A 17,466-nucleotide genomic window follows, 5' to 3' on the forward strand; every position below is an offset into this window, starting at 1 on the left:
ACATAAACGGAATAAAGATGTACAGAGTACTAATAAGTTAGGGGAGTTGGGCTTGAACCTAATGCAGTTATTCCATTTGTTGGAAAACTTGTTATTGTATCATAAATCTTTTTGAATACTGTCTGCTAGCATTTAATTCCTTTGGGTGTATTTATAAATCGAAGTTAGCTTCCTAGTGAACAACACAACTCATTAGAAACATTATATTACTCTTATAACTTTTTTCTCTCTGTAAGCCAAAAAAAAATGGGAAGGTCACCATGTTGTGTAAAAGTGGGATTGAAGAAAGGGCCGTGGACTCCTGAAGAAGACCAAATACTCATAGCTTACGTTGAAAAACATGGATGTGGTAGATGGCGTGATTTGCCAATTAAAGCTGGTAATATATCGATTGTGTTTTTTTTTAAAAATTATATTATTGGTGTATTTTAACATGTTATAACAAGTATAACATGTCTTATTTTTTCGGTTATTAATCCCACCCTTTTATAAATAGTTATTTGTGGTTATCTTTTAAGTGATCAGTATGAAAAAATTCTTATTCTATCTATGTGTAGAAGTTAAACTCTTAACGTTGGTAATATTATAACTTAAACATTTTACTTTGCTCATCTCATCGTTCTAAAACTTGGAGTTAATCAATATCCACTATAGGTAAAAGAATTATTTTATGTTATTAGTGTATTTTGACATATTATAACAAGCAATATTGTCTTCTTTTTTAAATTTTGATTTTTGAATCTTACTTTTTGTGAACAGTTACCTATAGCTATATTTTTAAGTGATCTGTTAGTATATACAAAGAGTAATTTTGCCTTGTCTGTGAGAAGTTTTGCCTTATTCGCATATAGAAAAACTCTTAATTGATAATAATATATAACTTAATCCATTTTACTCTGCTCATGTCATTTTAAGACTTGGAGCAAATTCATATCCACGTGCGGCAGCATAAAATATTTTTTTATACTATTGGTGTGTCTTAACCTATTATAGTAAGAAACATGTCCTGATTTCCAGGTTATTACTTCTACTTCTTGTAGACGGTTACCCATAGTTATTTTTTAAGTGACATGCATGTTAGCGTAAAAAATAGTTTGCCTGGTCTGTGTATAGAAGTTAAACGCTTAAAGCTGGTAATAGTATAACTTAATACATTATTACTTTGTTTGTATCATCTTAAAGCTGGTTATATATTATATATATACACACACATGACAGCGCAAAAGAATTTTCACAATATTTTAACATGTTATAGCAAGTTACATGAGAAAGTAACATATCTAATTCTACTTTTTATGGACGGCTACCTGTAATTATCTTTTAAGTGATCTCTTAGTCGTAAATAAAGGGTTACCCTCTCTATGCATACAACTCAAAACTCTTAAAACTTTGTTATTTTGCGGTAATGAAGTTCTGATGGGAATGGTTTTTATATACAGGGCTTAAGAGGTGTGGAAAGAGTTGCAGATTAAGATGGATAAATTATCTAAGACCTGATATCAAGAGAGGGAAATTCAGTTTGCAGGAAGAACAGTCGATCATTCAACTCCATGCCCTTCTTGGTAACAGGTACTAACTATTCATGCAGAAACACTGAAAGGTTGAATAGTAGGAAAAATAAGGAGCAAAAAGTACTTATGATTCTTCTAAAACAGAAAAAAAACAACAGTATATGAACCTTTGTACTGTTCATCAAAGAGTACATAAATAGTGTAATAGTTACTTGACTCTTCTACATGCTTTTTTGAATGCTTCCTCTTGTCAAAGTTTTCATGGAGTACAAAATAGTATTTCCCGTTTTGTTCTGGTTTATGTGACACTGTTGTTTATAGGCGGAATTAAGATTTGAAGCTTATATTGGGATCTTAGTCATTTTTAAGTTACTAGTTATGTTCGGTGTAATAATTTGTACTCCATATTAAATGAACTTCTTAAGACAAATAGAGGCTTTTCACTAAATCGAACATAACTCCCACTGTCACTGTACATATATTAAATTTGATTTGTGATTTTCAATCGTATAGGTGGTCAGCTATAGCAACTCATTTGGCTAACAGGACTGACAATGAAATCAAGAATTACTGGAACACACACTTGAAGAAGAGATTAACCAAGATGGGAATTGATCCAAATACTCATAAACCACAGACCAACATCTTTGGTTCGGCAAACCTAAGCCACATGGCTCAGTGGGAAAATACCCGTCTTGAAGCTGAAGCTAGGCTTGTTCGCGAGTCCAAAAAACAACAACAACAACAAATTATTTCGAACAACACTATTAATAATTATAATAACCATTTTGGGCTTAATAATTTCACTACACCTAAAAATGTTTTACTACCCCTTCGACCAAAATTTCCATCACCACCTTGTCTTGACGTACTAAAAGCATGGCAAGGAGGGGCAAATTGGATAAATACGCCAAAAAATAACAAAGACAGTTTTTTCGATAATTCTCCGACATCCACCTCAAACTTATCGAACAACAACTTATTGTTCATGGTGCCGAACAATAATAATAATATTTCAGGAGCTGGATTAGTGGAAAATTCGTGTTTGGTTGGTGCTGGAGGTTTTGTGGAGAATATTGATCATGAAATTGCATCATATTCTAGTGATCCAAGTTTGAACAATATTCCAGGGTTGACAGACTTGCAAAATGTTGTTGGAAGCTGCGAAGACAATATTCTTGAAGACGACGACAACAACAGCAACAATTATTGGAATACTATATTAAATTCGTGCCTCTTATTTTGATTTATTGAATCTAGAGATTCATGAATCGTGATCCTGATGCATATAGATACAAATGGTTCAGAAGGAGTAAGAAATTCCAGGAACACTGGGAACAGTAGCAGAAAAGCTGTTTTCAAGTAGTTTTAGTTCATTTGCTGATGTTTCACCAGTATCTTAATTATGTAGCCATATTGTAATAGCTAATTAATTAATATGTTTGATATATATTAGGACTTAGGAAATTCTACCTTAGACTAGATTTGTAAACCTAGTCTAGAGAAGAATTGCCTGAGAGAAAAATATTAGGGCAATAACTATATTGTACTAGTGGTCTAGTCATTTGACAGTTTCTTAAACATATCGGTTGTCAGTGCTATCAATTTGACGTTCGTTTAGAGGAAGATAATCTCTTTTGGCACCTCAATTCTCACGGTAATAATTATCTAATTTTGCCTAAAATCTCATAAGGTGATCAAGGGGGATCGTTTTTTTAATATATGAGATTAGGATGAAAGGTATTATCTCAACACTTCTTTTTTCTGCCTTGCTCTTTCAAATAAAGTTTTGGCTAAGGCGAACTGAAAGATCTTAGTAGCCAGAGGAAAAGAAAGCAAAAATGATTCTTGTAGTAGCGGTGAGCGAAATTGAAGCTACCTAAACGTGAAATCGGGATTGTGGAAGAACAATACAAGTGTCGTGCAGCTAAGCGAAGCAGCCCAAATGATTTTTTTTTCGCGCGCGTGTGGGTGTGTGTTCATATCATGGGCTCCATGCGGCTTAGGATGCCTCTGACAGAAAATATTTCATTCCTCCAAAGGTTTAGATAAATATTATTCTCTTTGTTATAATTGACTTAACACACTTTCGTTTTTAATTTGTTTAAAAAAGAATGTTGATTTTTTATATTTAAAATTAGTGTAACTTTAAAATTCTCATTTTACGCTAAACGAAATAATTTATAATCACATAAATGCTTAAGTCCTATTTTAAACCAGAAATTTCAGAAGTCTTTCTTTTCTTCTTTTTATTATTTCGTATCTAATCAAACAGTACCACATAGTCCAATTATGTGACTGAAGTTCATAATTTAAGATTGTCTCTTAGTCGAATTATGTCTCATACAAATTGTGAAGTAGCAGTACATCACCATAAGAGTTCCTCTAAAAGAACAAGAAAGAAGAACAATGAAACAAAGAAGTCTTGAGTCTTCTCTAATTTATGCAAAAGTTGATCAAATTTGGCATTTAATAACTTACTGAAGCTATGCAAAGGTTGACCTTTCATTATGGCTTCGTCATGGTCTAAAATTCTAAATGTAGGATAGCACATAGGACGATTCAACTTGTTGAAGAAACCAAATACACATATGAACAGAATGGTTGAAGGCATTTTCTATTGACAAACATGGCACTTTCTCTACTTTTCTAAAATATAGCAAAACTTGTTTCTACACAATTTCCTGTTTTTCCCTCTCATGTTGATTCTTACGAAACAACCCGATGACTACGAAAGGCCACATTTTTCGCCTTTCTCTAAAGAATCTCGACGTGTAAACGAAATTTTTTTAGCCTTCGGCTTTGTTTTCTATATAAAATGCTTGTGTGTTATGCTGTGGAATTGAATATCCATGCAAGTCATGCTCTTGGTTGACATGCCTCATTGAACTGCAGCAGTTGAATTATCAGGGCCTTCACATGTTGCACTCTCACACAGACACTCGTGAGGATTTGCATAAAAATAATCTTCTTCTTTGGGTTTGTCCTCAATAACTCTTCGATGAGCTGGTTGTCCGACTCTTCCCTCATGTGACTGCCGCACAGCAGCTGAAAACTCATCCCGCGAAAGGGTCCGGTTCTGATGCAAGTCCAATAACCCTACCAGAATTTTGCGATCCAATCGGATGGTTTTTTTATAACCAAGATACCTGCAACAGATCTATTCAGGAACACCTTCAAGATATACGTTAGGAACATTCATCCAGAAATAGTAGATCGTATGCACCTACGATGACCCTCGACAAGTTTAGCCATGTTGCCGTCATAAGTAGGGATAAATATGTTACTAGCAGTTGATACTATAAAATCCAGGGCTGCCATTTGAGACGAATGATTTTGGAATTGCTGCAGTTCTTCAGGATCAAGGAGCATTTCCTTTTTTGCCTGCAATATAAACATAGATTAGGGATATATTAATTTGATGTCATGGTCGAAAGGGTGAAGAAAGAATCAGCTCACGATTTACAGCATTTCATGTGAATTAGCCATGTTGGAGTTTGCAGCATTAAACACTGTGAGCATAAAATTCAGAATACAAGTTTGGTCGGTTATATGGAATTCATTCCCTTCTCGTTCTAATATACACCCCACACCAATATACAAGTCTCTTGTCAGAATAAAAGACTAATGACAAACATCCGACCTAATGTATAAGTGTAACAATGCTAAACCTTACTCCCGACTAATTGATATTGCTTATATGAAAAAAAAAAAATATATCGGAAAAATCCCTTTGGGCTTCTTGCCAATCTATAGTTGGCACACAGGGTCGAGACACCGAGGAGTATGGGCCTGCCCCTCTACCCTTCCAACTTAAATACCAAGCTTTGTCATGACAGGGTTCGAATGCGCGCCGTGTGTCAAATATATACATCATGTGTCGGGTCTTTGCCTTTGAACCAAAACCCTGGGGGCATATTGCCTATATGGATATTCTACTTCTGTTCTAAACTAAATTCGCATTGATTACGAGATGTAATAGATCTTCTAATGACACCTTCTCTTCATGTAATTTTATATCTACCTCATCTCCTTTTTACCACTTTTAATATATACAAACCAGTAAAATGGAGGTTTATGTAGAACAACTAGGCTAATCATCGGACTACTTTCTTTCTTTTTCTTATTGATAACAACATTTAACTTTAAACGGACTATTTTCTTTCAACTTATCCCTCTACGTATGCGACATGCATCCTTTACCAAATGTGATCATCTCTAATTGCATCCGATCTTTATGACTAAACACCATTTTCACATCTATATTTTTATGTCTTTAATATTGTGAATATAAATATCACGCAAAGATCCATCTTCTGCTCGGTATAAATTTTCATCTATCATCCTAACAGAACTAGTCTTTGTCATGGATCTAGAATTCAAATGGATCTCTATCATTGTTATGATGTCAAGTCTAAACTCAATCACTCGTTCCGAAGTTTTATCATATGACTTAATAAGTTTAATACCATGATAATTTGAATATTTTTTTAATATCTCCTTTATTCTATATACATGAAAAAGGTACCTTACTCTACTAATTTGGCATCTGCTATGTCCTTTTCTTATCAGTATTTCCCATCCTTTGTGTTATCCTTAATATAACACTGAATATATTGACTAGTTTTATAACTCCCATCTCTCCAATACTTCCAAAACTTTATTGGCATACCAACTATATTTTAGGTTTTTCAAATCCTTGCACTTTTCACATGGTTTAAACTTCAATAGACATAATTCTTTAGTCTTGATAAGATTTCAGTCAGTCAGAATTACAAGCAATTTATTGAAATAGCACTTCCATATCTCTTTGATGACACATGGCCCTGTCAAAATTTGCTAGGAATCGTCTTTAGCTACAAAACACTGTTATTCAGGATACTGACGATCACCAAGTCATGAGTTGGGCTTCTATAATGAACAATTGGACGTTCATGCCAAAGGAAGACGTTTCTCTTACCATGTTGGTTAAATCACCTATCTCCTAATACAGTCAGCTTTCATTTTTCTAATATGTTTCTCCTAAGGATTTGTATTTTTAACATCCCGGCACCAAAAAAAAAGAGAGAGAGACCTGCAAAGCAATTAATACTTACGATCTTTGGGAAGGCAGTTCTCAGAGCAGCAAGCCTCCATTCACTGCCATAGATATCACCTGATGCAATATAAATCTGCATATCCTTTTCAATACCCAATGCTTGCAGAACCAAAGCTGCCTCCTCCGGGGTGAGCGGACACAAGCCTTGGGATCTCTTCTCATCAGAGACAATCTCTTTCTCCTTCCACCATGGGAATGCATACCTGAGCAACAAAGTAAAACAAAAACTTTACCATGTAGCCAAATGGTTGGACACAACGAACGGGTTGAATCGAGAAAATCATGTAGGTTGGGAAAATAACCAATGACAATTTGAAGTTCTTAAACATCGAAACTTTAGAATCAAGTTAGAAAGGGAAATAGGAAATTATGAGCAAATGCTGCTACAGCTATTCACATTTTAACTTTGGTTTGTAACCAAGTTGTACGACTAGTTGCAGAAGTTGTTGCAACAGATAATGAATCTCTGTTGCAACAGCTGTACGCTTCTGTTGCAACATCTGCAACTGCTGTTTGATTTTTACCAACAAATTAGGAATTTGTTGCAAAAGATTTGTAACTTGTTTGAAACTACTAAAACAACTTAAATACATAATGAATATTATACTTGTACTGAACACCTAACACACACACATATATATAACCAAAATACATAAGTTCATCAACATCTACCATAATTCACAAACGATATAAAGTAGAAACTTAAAAGAACTTGTTCAACAGCCAGCTTAGGGCTCCAAATACCAAAACTTAAATACATAATTGTTCAACAGCCCACCTTAGGGCACCAACATTTTATCGATCACAAGTGCCGGTAAGCAAGAGCTCAATGAAAGCAAATGAATACGAACCGCATGCCCTGTTAGTCTCATTGCGGGGGAGATCCTTTTTCCGATCAAACTCCCACGGTTCGTTGAACAGCTTTTCAGACAAGTGTTCAAACATGCGACGACCCTGCTTCAGTAGCTTGGGCCATAATTCTAAGACCGTCTGGATGTGACAGAAGAATTCATCATCTGGGAAAACTGGAAGGTTGTAATCATAAAAATTTATCACTCCCTCCTCAATCTTAAACTCGAGAGTGACAAAAAGTACGACATTTATATTCATGATTTCATGATAGGACCTTTTTGCACCAACCCACTCGCAATCACCTGGGTAGGGTCTACTACCTCTACAATAACTGAGAATATCATCATCCCACTTAAATTCAGCAAGCCTTTGCTTCAATGGTACAACAACCCTTTGTACCGCTTGCTAATGTTATTGTAGAAGTTGAGGTCCAAGACTATCAGTGGCATCATAGTGCTCAGAGAAATTGATGTGCCTCACACGCATTAGCAGCATGATTTCATCTACGTGTTGCATTAAAAGTATCAAAACAGTCAATCACTTGTTGCAACAGCTATATAACTTGTTGCAACAAATAGATAACTTGTTGCAACAAATAGTAAACTTGTTGCAACAAGTTAACTATCTTATTGCAACAAATGGTAAACTTGTTGCAACAAGATAGTTAACTTGCTGCAACTAATTCAACAAAAAAGGACTTGTTGCAACATTTATATAACTTGCTGCAACTAATTCAACAAAAAACAGGACTTGTTGCAACAAATTACTGAATTAGATATATAAGTGTTGTTGAAACTTACACTGTCCCGCCACCACTTGTTCATGGACGTCATAACCACTTGTTCATGGACGTCATATTCTTGAAGTCTCCAGTAGCAAACCATGCATTGAGTACATCAAACTCTTACTCTTTTTGGCATTGAGTTCTCAAGCTTTTTTTCTTTTTTGGCATTTGCAGGCTTGTAGATATCTATCTTTTTTAGCACTGTTTGCCCAACATCAGCAAGAGGAGGAGTATCAATTGACTTCTGTACAGTAGCAGATTTCCTTGATCTAATATTAGCAATTACCTTGGAAATTGCTTTGCTCCTCTTCCGAATCTCAGGAGGAATATAGGGCTCTAAAAGCCTCTTTGATGGATTGACACCCCTCTTGGATATTAAACTTTGGATAGCCAAGTTTGTATCTTTTTCAGCCTGTGTCAACTCCTCAACCTTCAATATCAAATCATCCATTCTCTTCTTGCAATAGGTGCATTCACAAGCACAGGAAGACACTTTCAAGGTACCGGCACCAGCAGAAGAAAATCTACCAAGTGGAATATATTCACCAACATCACCAAATCCACTGCCACCAAGACATGCCACTATATCATCAACACCAACAACACCATCACCATCACCAACAACACCAACACCAATACCAACACCACCAGCATCAACACCAACACCAACACCACCAGTTGATTCCCATGTGATGGTCGTCACTCCAGCCAATTCTAATTTCAGCCCATCAATCAATCTGGCAGGCACAGATTCCAAGGGCACAAAGGAAAGAAGGCATGGCATCTCTAACTCTCATATTGTCGGGACAAGCCACGGGTGCACAACCTATAAGAAGAGATTTGGTGATATTGGTGGATATACTCCACTTGGTAGATTTCTTTCTATTGGTGCCGGTACCTCGAAAGTGTCTTCTTGTGCTTTTGAATGTACCTCTTGCAAGAAGAGAATGGATGATTTGATATCGAGGTCGAAAGTCCTGAGACACAGCTCAAAGATACAAACTTGGCTATCCAAAGTTTAATATCCAAGAGATGTGTCAATCCATCAAAGAGGCTTTTAGAGCCCTATATTCCTATAGGGATTCGGAAGAGGGGCAAAGCAATTTCCAAGGTACTTGCCAAGGAAATCTGCTACTCCACAGAAGTCAATTGATACACCTCTTGCTAATGTAGGGCAAACAGTGCTAAAAAGGGTAGATATCTACAAGCCTGCAAATGCCCAAAAATAGAAAAGGCTTGAAAAACTCCTCAATGCCGAAAAGAGTAAGAGTTTGATGTACTCAATGCATGATTTTGCTGCTGGAGACTGCAAGAATATGACATCCATGAACAAGTGGTGGCTGGACAGTGTAAGTTTCAACAACACTTATATATCTAATTCAGTAATTTGTTGCAACAAGTCCTTTTTTGTTAAATAGGTACAGATATTTAACTATCTTGTTGCAATTTACCATTTGTTGCAACAAGATAGTAAACTTGTTGCAACAAGGTTACTATTTGTTGCAACAAGTTATCTATTTGTTGCAACAAGTTATATAGCTGCTGCAACAAGTGACTGACTGTTTTGATACTTTTAATGCAGTATGTAGATGAAATCATGCTACTAATGCGTGTGAGGCACAGCAATTCCTCTGAGCAACAAGTTATCTATTTGTTGCAACAAGTTATCCATTTGTTGCAACAAGTTATATAGTTAACCGCATAAGTGGGATCGTTTTGATACTTTTAATGCGATTATGTAATGAAATCATCTTTCGCTAATGTGTGTGAGGCACAAAGAATTTCTCTGAGCACTATGATGCCACTGATAGAATCTTGGACCTCAACTTCTATAATAACAAGGTTACTATTTGTTGCAACAAGTTATCTATTTGTTGCAACAAGTTATCCATTTGTTGCAACAAGTTATATAGTTGCTGCAATAAGTGACTGACTGTTTTGATACTTTTAATGCAGTATGTAGATGAAATCATGCTGCTAATGTGTGTGAGGCACAGCAATTCCTCTGAGCACTATGATGCCACTGATAGAATCTTGGACCTCAACTTCTACAATAACATTAGCAAGCGGTACAAAGAGTTGATGCATGATAGTACACAACCGGGTGTTGTGCCATTGAAGCAAAGGCTTGCTGAATTTAAGTGGGACGACAATGTTCTCAGTTATTGTAGAGGTAGTAGACCCTACCCAAGTGGCTGCAAGTGGGTTGGTGCAAAAAGAGTCCTAACTATCATGAATATAAACAGTGGCAGACCCAGGATTCAATGGTCTTGGGTGCTCACCTTAAAATCAACAAAAATATATTGCTTTGAGTAGGATTCGAACTCGGCTCCTGCATGACTTAGCCTAAAGCCTACAACCTTTTAACCAGAGTACCAAGATATTTTATTGCTTCCTGGATGCTATTTATTATTTTATACCAAAATTTCAATATTTCCTATATGTCTACATAGAGTATCCGTCACGGTTAACGGGTGCTGGAGCACCAAAAATTGGTACATGGGTCCGCCCCTAAATATAAATGTCGTACATTTTGTCACTCTCGAGTTCAAGATTGAGAAGGGACTAATAAATGTTTATGATTGCAATCTTCCAATTTTCCCAGATGATGAATTCTTCTGTCACATCCAGCCAGTCTTAGAATTATGGCCCAAGCTACTGAAGCAAAGTCACATGTTTGAACACTTGCCTAAAAAGCTGCTCAACAAACCGTGGAAGTTTGATCGGAAAAAGGATCTCCCCCACAATGAGACTAACAGGGCATGCGGTTCGTATTCACTTGCTTTTATTGAGCACTTGCTTACCGGCACTAATGTGACAAGGCCCAATACTCTATTGAACAACAACTCAATGGCGAGGATGTAATGGAAATAAGCAGTGGCTGTAATCGATAAAATGTCGGAGCCCTAAGGTAGGCTGTTGAACAATTATGTATTTAAGTTGTGGTATTTGGAGCCCTAAGTTGGCTGTTGAACAACTTCTGGTAAGTTTCTACTTTATGTTGTTTGTGAATTATGGTGGATGTTGATGAACTTAAGTATTTTGGTTATATGTGTGTGTGTGTGTTAGGCGTTCAGTACAAGTATAATATTCACTATGTATTTAAGTTGTTTTAGTAGTTTCAAACAAGTCACAAAACTTTTGCAACAAATTCCTAATCTGTTGGTAAAAAACAAACAGCTCCGACAGATGTTGCAATAGCTTCTATCAAATGTAGTTCCCTTTTAACCTTGTCTAATTCTGTGACCACCATCCATCTTAACATCCGCATTTCTGTGGTTGCATTTTATGGATATATGTCGGATTTTAAAGGCCCAACATTCACTCCCATGCAACATTTCTAGTCGTGCAACCATTCCAAAGGACATATCTTTCACTACGTAAGTATCATTATATCACACAGCACTTCGGTAGCACTTTTCCATTTTATGCATCCTATTTGATTATATTTGTAACATCTTCATCTATCATTCCAAATCTACTAGAGCATTAACCATGGATATTTGAATCATTTGTAGTTAAGCAAGCAACTCCATTTAATCTCACCTTAATTTCACTCTTTCTATGCTGGCTAAACTTGTCCTTACATGTATCCCAGTTATCCTAAAATGCTTACTCTCCAGAAGTCTTTCTCCATCGTTCAAGCTTTTGATTGACACATTCGCTAGCATCATTAATTAGCATAACATTATCTATAAATAGCATACACCAATGGACACCATCCTGTATAATGCTAGTTAGTTCATCCATAACCAAGGTGAACAGGTATGGACTCAATGTCGATCCATGGTGTAAACCATGGCTATGTCAAAAAAAAAGAAATAGCTTTGCATCCACTACTACTGTTTTCACACCAGTGACGACTCATTCATACATATTCCTTTGTGGCATTTATATATTTAATATGATTTATTTTCTTCTCCAAACACTCCAAAGATTTACTTGGCACTTTATCATACGCTTTATCCAATTAACACCTGTGTAGATCTTTCTTCCTCTCGCGATAAATTTCTATCAATAATCTTAGCAAGAATATAGCTTTCGCAAATCGCAATAGAACTAACAGGACAAACTCAAACTGATTCTGTCCCTCTGGTATTGTGCCTAAGCTACATCACTTTTTCCTGAAGTTTCAAATTGATAATCATTAGTTTATCCAAATAGAAAAGAAAGATAAAGTCCATGGACCTAAATAGGTAAGAAAGGAAATTCGTATTCTTAAGACAATCCTTGTGGCGCAGATGTTACTAAATCTGAACATGACTCGAGGACGACCAAATAAACGATGTTTCTTGCACATCATCGTACAGTAAACATTAAATCAAAAATTATCGTTTACCATATTGATGGCCGCAAGCTGGTGTGCATTTTTTATGTGTCAATAGTGCTACCCGCCTTCTCTTTTAAAACCTAGTCTAGGTAAAATATTATACTATCCTAAAAAAAACCAGTTTCAAAAAATAAAAAGATACATATAAGTGTAATGTAGAAACATTCTGTTAACAAAAGATACATGATATAAGCGTAATCAAGAAATGTAAAACCATCTGTTGACTTCAATCAGTAATTACCTCAACTGTTTGAGCTCCTCTGCTTCCTCCTTGGTGCAGCCTTGAGTGCAACCAGAGAAAGCCAACATATCCATCTCATATCGTAAATGTAGTGCTACAAATGGTCCTTTCTGCTGAAGTATATGGACTAACTTTTGTCCCAAAGCCTCAATCTTTGGTGTGAATTTCAGAGCGTGAAAATTGACCCGGCATCTAAGTCTCTGAAGCTCAAGAGGGATCCCATTATTTGCTAGCCTAGTATCTGTCCTGTTGAAGTTTATAACCTGATGCTTGCTGAAGAGAGGCAGAATCTGTTAATACATATCAAACGCATTAGAGCAGGATCTTCTAGTGTTAAATAACAAGTAAATATACAGTGTGTGGCAGAAGGAATATTCAGTTATCAAGGTTACTAATTCTTGATGATTACGAAATCATCGTTCGACTACAGACAGATTATAATGTCTTAAGTAGTAAGCATGTATAGCTGTACACATAGCAACAACAGCACTTAGGGTGTGTTTGGTATGAAGGAAAACATTTTTCAGAAAATGTTTTTCAATTTTTCCCATGTTTGGTTGGTCAAAATTTTTGGACGATATTTTCTTTAGGAAAACAAATTCCTTAAAAATAAGGAAAATGACTTCCCTAGTTGAAGTAGAGAAAGTTCCATAGTGGCATATTGGCATTCCACATTGATTGTCTCATCACCACCCTCCAACACATCCTACCCCCACCCCCTTCGCCATAGTGTTTGCCTAGATTATATAAAAGGGCAGCCCGGTGCACTAAGCTCCTGCTATGCGCGGAGTCCTAGATTATATATATATATTTGGGATAATACTTTTTGCTTACTTACCAAACACCAGAAAATAAGGACCCGTTTGGCCATAAAAATAATTCACTTTTTTTTTTAGAATAATTTTTCATTTTATTTGAAAATCGGTGTTTGGCCATGAAAATTCCAAATCCAGAAGTTGTACTCAAATTTGAAAAACAACTTATAACCAATTTTCCAACTCACTTTTCACTTTTCACTTTTCAAGCTGTATTTCGAATTTGGAAAGTACATTCAAGCATTTGAATGCACACTATTCCAAATGTTCTTTGCAAAAAGTATAATCAAACGCAACTCCGTCTTCAACTCCAACTCCATAAATTCCAAATTAAGTGAAAAATATTAGGAATCTTTGAGTAAGAAAATAACTTATTTTCTAGGAAAACATTTTCCTTCATACCAAACACACCCTTAGTCAAGCCATGTGACGTGAATATACTAAGTACTGGCCTTCTAAGTGATGACCAATAACATTGGTGCACAATCATGAAGCACAAAATATTTGCTCAGGTTAATCAAGCATCCACCAGCTAAGGAATTATGTAATAACAACCTACTGCAGAAACATATAGACCAACCTGTTGCAAGTAGTACTTTTCACTTGACCAGCTAACAGGAGGCATTACTAGCGGATGGTAACCATATGTCCTAACAAACTTCTTTGGCAGTCTCTTTATTATGTGGACTTCATCTCTTAATGAATCAATGAAGTGTCTCACATCAAAAATATCCTCAAAATCGCTGCCAAGATATACTACAGTTATTATAAATCACTAAGCAAAACGTCAAGGAAACAGCAGTACATAACACCGGAATTACCTAGGATCTGCCCAGAATGATGATTTATCAAGCTCTGGAACAACCAGAGTTAAATTTAAAAGTCGTGAAACAGTCACCATGTCACAGATCTACATTCAAATTGACTGAATTTGTCAGGTTAGGAGTTTGAATTGAGATTCTGTTGGTCTAATTCAATTTGAATGTAGAAAATTTGGCATACAAAAAAAAAAAAAAGATACCTACCGCCGCACGCATTTGGTTCAAACCACCATTGCAGGACACTTGAAGAAACCCATTACTTGTATAATTTCCTGCATATATCCGAAATTAATAAAGTTATGACGGCTCAAAGTTTTGCATATGTCCTACTCATTGTCGTGTATAGCAGAAGCAGAATTTGGATTTGCAACGATAGATACAAAGGTTTTATCTTTTCATAAATGCTACACTTATGAGATGAGATGTCACTTTTCATGACAACATGTTCTGTTGTGCATTAGCAAAATATACTGATTAAGATAGACTTCTTCATATTCATTAAGTATTAAATATAACCATTAATGACAAACCATGCAACAAATCCAAGCAACTTAAATGCACTTCAGGTCTAGAAAGTATTTCTCTTTCCATCTCCTTAAGTTTGAGAACATTTCATCTGGCAGCATCAGTTAACTTCGGAGAAAATGTGTGTATACTTCTATAACAGCAAGATATTTAACATCAGTCGAGCTATGCTAGCTAGGCTATTAAAAAATGTGGGGAGATTACATTATGAGGATCAAATAAAAAATGGAACTGAACTGAGCATACATTTATAATTGGGTGTTTGATTGAATCTTACTAAAATAGGAGGTATGTAGATAAAACAACATTGTAATGGTTGGTAATCAAATTAACTCTTTTCTCCAATATTACACAAACTTTTAATCCCTCACATTATAAGCGACGAACTTATCGTCATTTTAAGGGCTTAAGCAATGGATCAACAAACATTATGGACAATACCATTTCCCTTGGTATTGTCAAGGAGGATGTTCGCTTGAACACGCAAGAAAACCAAACAGAATACTATACGGCCAACTATCAGAGACAGGCTTCCAGAAAGAGTACTGAACAGCTCCTCAGAATATTTCATTAAAAAAGTAAGTTCTTTAGGGTAAGGACACTTCCCTCCACCCACATAACCCTTTCCTTTCGGGCATAGCACCTCTTATTGCTTTTATCAATATGGCTTTGACTATTTACTGACTCCCTACTAATCCTGTTGACTTGTTCTTCAACCTACTAAGCAGAAATTCTATGAGTCAATGGTTTAGTTAACTCTTTAAAATTTATAGGCTTGAAGAAAATTTTAAAGAATATTACAGTTGCAATCACAAGATGGAAAAGGCACCTGAGATTAGGAAAAACACACGTATCTGTCTGAAGCAAAATAACAGTGTAGCAGAAAAATATAAAGAAGACATTTGAAATCAAATACAAACCACCAACTAATTCTTACTGAGAACCTTAACTTTTAAGCTGGCATCTGGAAATGAAACTGACAAAAGTAAAATGGAAAAACATAGCAATTGTAGGTCATCTCAAATAATAGGCGTTCTTGTATTCCTGAGCTCTTAAGGCTGTGTTTCCAAACCATCAACCACTCTAGGAGAACCAACTCGTTTATTTTCTTCATTTCATTTTCAGTAAACTTGTGGAACTAAAGGAATTAATATCAAGTGTCTAATATAGCACACAAAACAAAACCAAACTAAAACAACAATCTTTCTTTTATTTTCTTGGGGAAACAACTAAATCAGCAATCTTTCACATTCATTTTACAAGAATAAAAAATTTAAGCTGTAATTTCCTGAAACATCAATACTATGAAACTATCCACAAGCTCAAGTGAATCCCTTGTCCCCAAAATTCAGTAGCGGAGCCAAGATCTTTACTAAGGGGATTCAAAATATAAAGAAGTAAACAACGAACAAAACGAGGGAGTTCAATATTTACTATATATACATACAAAATTAATTTTGACCTTATATGCACCCCGTAGCTCCGACCCTGCCCCTAATGACTATGTAACAAACATTTAAACGCCTTCCACACTAATCCAATGATAAAAGCACATATCAATCAATTAATCAACTACATCTCAATCCCAAATAGTTAAGGTTACCTATATGAAGTAATCACATAACTTGACAAAGATTGATCAAATAAATTACAAACTTCAAGATTCAAGCACATAGAGACTCACTAAATGGGAGCAGAGGTGGAGGAGATTGCATAGTCTCATCAACACGAACCGATAATTTAGTTAAACCCGAAAGCAGGCGCAAATGCCAGAGCTGAACCAAACAGGTCCATATCAAAATACTTGCACAAATACTAATAAACCAAACTTTCAACCTAGTCCTTTGTATCACTTGCCCTTGTTGTAAAGGTTGTACCTTTTCACTCCTCACTTGTACCACACTCACCATTTTTCCTCCTCATTGCCAATTCATTCTCAAAATCACAACTTTAGAACATTACAAAAGTACTCATTTTTAAGTTTTCAAGAATCATGTAAACTTATTGGCCATTCATTCTCAAGATCACAACTTTAGAAGATTACAAACATAACCATTTGTCAATATCCAAGAATCATGTAAACTCATTGCCAATTCATTCTCAAAATCACAACTTTAGAACATTACAAAAATACCCATTTCAAGAATCATGTAAACTCATTGCAAAATCATTCTCAAAATCACAACTTTAGAAGATTGCAAAAATATCCATTTTGTCAAATTCAAGAATCATGTAAACTCATTGCATTCATTCTCAGAATCACAACTTTAGAAGATTGCAAAAATAACCATTTGTCAATATTCAAAAATCATGTAAACTCATTGCAAATTCATTCTAGAAATCACACCTTTAGAACATTACAAAAATACTCATTTGTCAATATTCAAGAATCATGTATATGCATGCATGTAATTGTGAAAAAATTGAACCCCTTGATTTAAAATGTGAAATATAATTCAAGACCCATTGGTAAAAATTTAACCCTAGAA

General features: G+C 35.5%; 2 protein-coding genes across 3 annotated transcripts; one reads left to right on the forward strand and one right to left on the reverse strand.

Annotated features, from left to right (window-relative positions):
• The first annotated feature begins 207 nt into the window (after positions 1-207).
• On the forward strand, positions 208-3,063 carry LOC132032682 (transcription factor MYB106-like). Its single transcript, XM_059422359.1, has 3 exons — positions 208-379; positions 1,440-1,569; positions 2,025-3,063. The coding sequence occupies exons 1-3, from the start codon at positions 247-249 to the stop codon at positions 2,755-2,757; spliced, it is 996 nt and encodes a 331-aa protein (XP_059278342.1). The 5' UTR covers positions 208-246; the 3' UTR covers positions 2,758-3,063.
• Positions 3,064-4,103: 1,040 nt separating this feature from the next.
• LOC132032681 (rhamnogalacturonan I rhamnosyltransferase 1-like) lies at positions 4,104-17,466 on the reverse strand. Of its 2 annotated transcripts, none has more exons than XM_059422357.1 (8): positions 16,662-17,466; positions 14,657-14,724; positions 14,453-14,541; positions 14,212-14,374; positions 12,817-13,106; positions 6,608-6,812; positions 4,738-4,895; positions 4,104-4,660 (listed from the first exon to the last, which is right to left on the reverse strand). In XM_059422357.1, exons 1-8 carry the CDS (start codon positions 16,885-16,887, stop codon positions 4,393-4,395), a joined length of 1,467 nt encoding a protein of 488 aa, XP_059278340.1. In that variant the 5' UTR covers positions 16,888-17,466; the 3' UTR covers positions 4,104-4,392. The 2 variants fall into 2 exon arrangements, with proteins under 2 accessions (XP_059278340.1, XP_059278341.1); XM_059422358.1 differs by having other exon boundaries at positions 4,470-4,660; positions 4,742-4,895.

Source organism: Lycium ferocissimum, chromosome 10, assembly GCF_029784015.1.
Source record: "Lycium ferocissimum isolate CSIRO_LF1 chromosome 10, AGI_CSIRO_Lferr_CH_V1, whole genome shotgun sequence".
Taxonomy (NCBI): Eukaryota; Viridiplantae; Streptophyta; class Magnoliopsida; order Solanales; family Solanaceae; genus Lycium; species Lycium ferocissimum.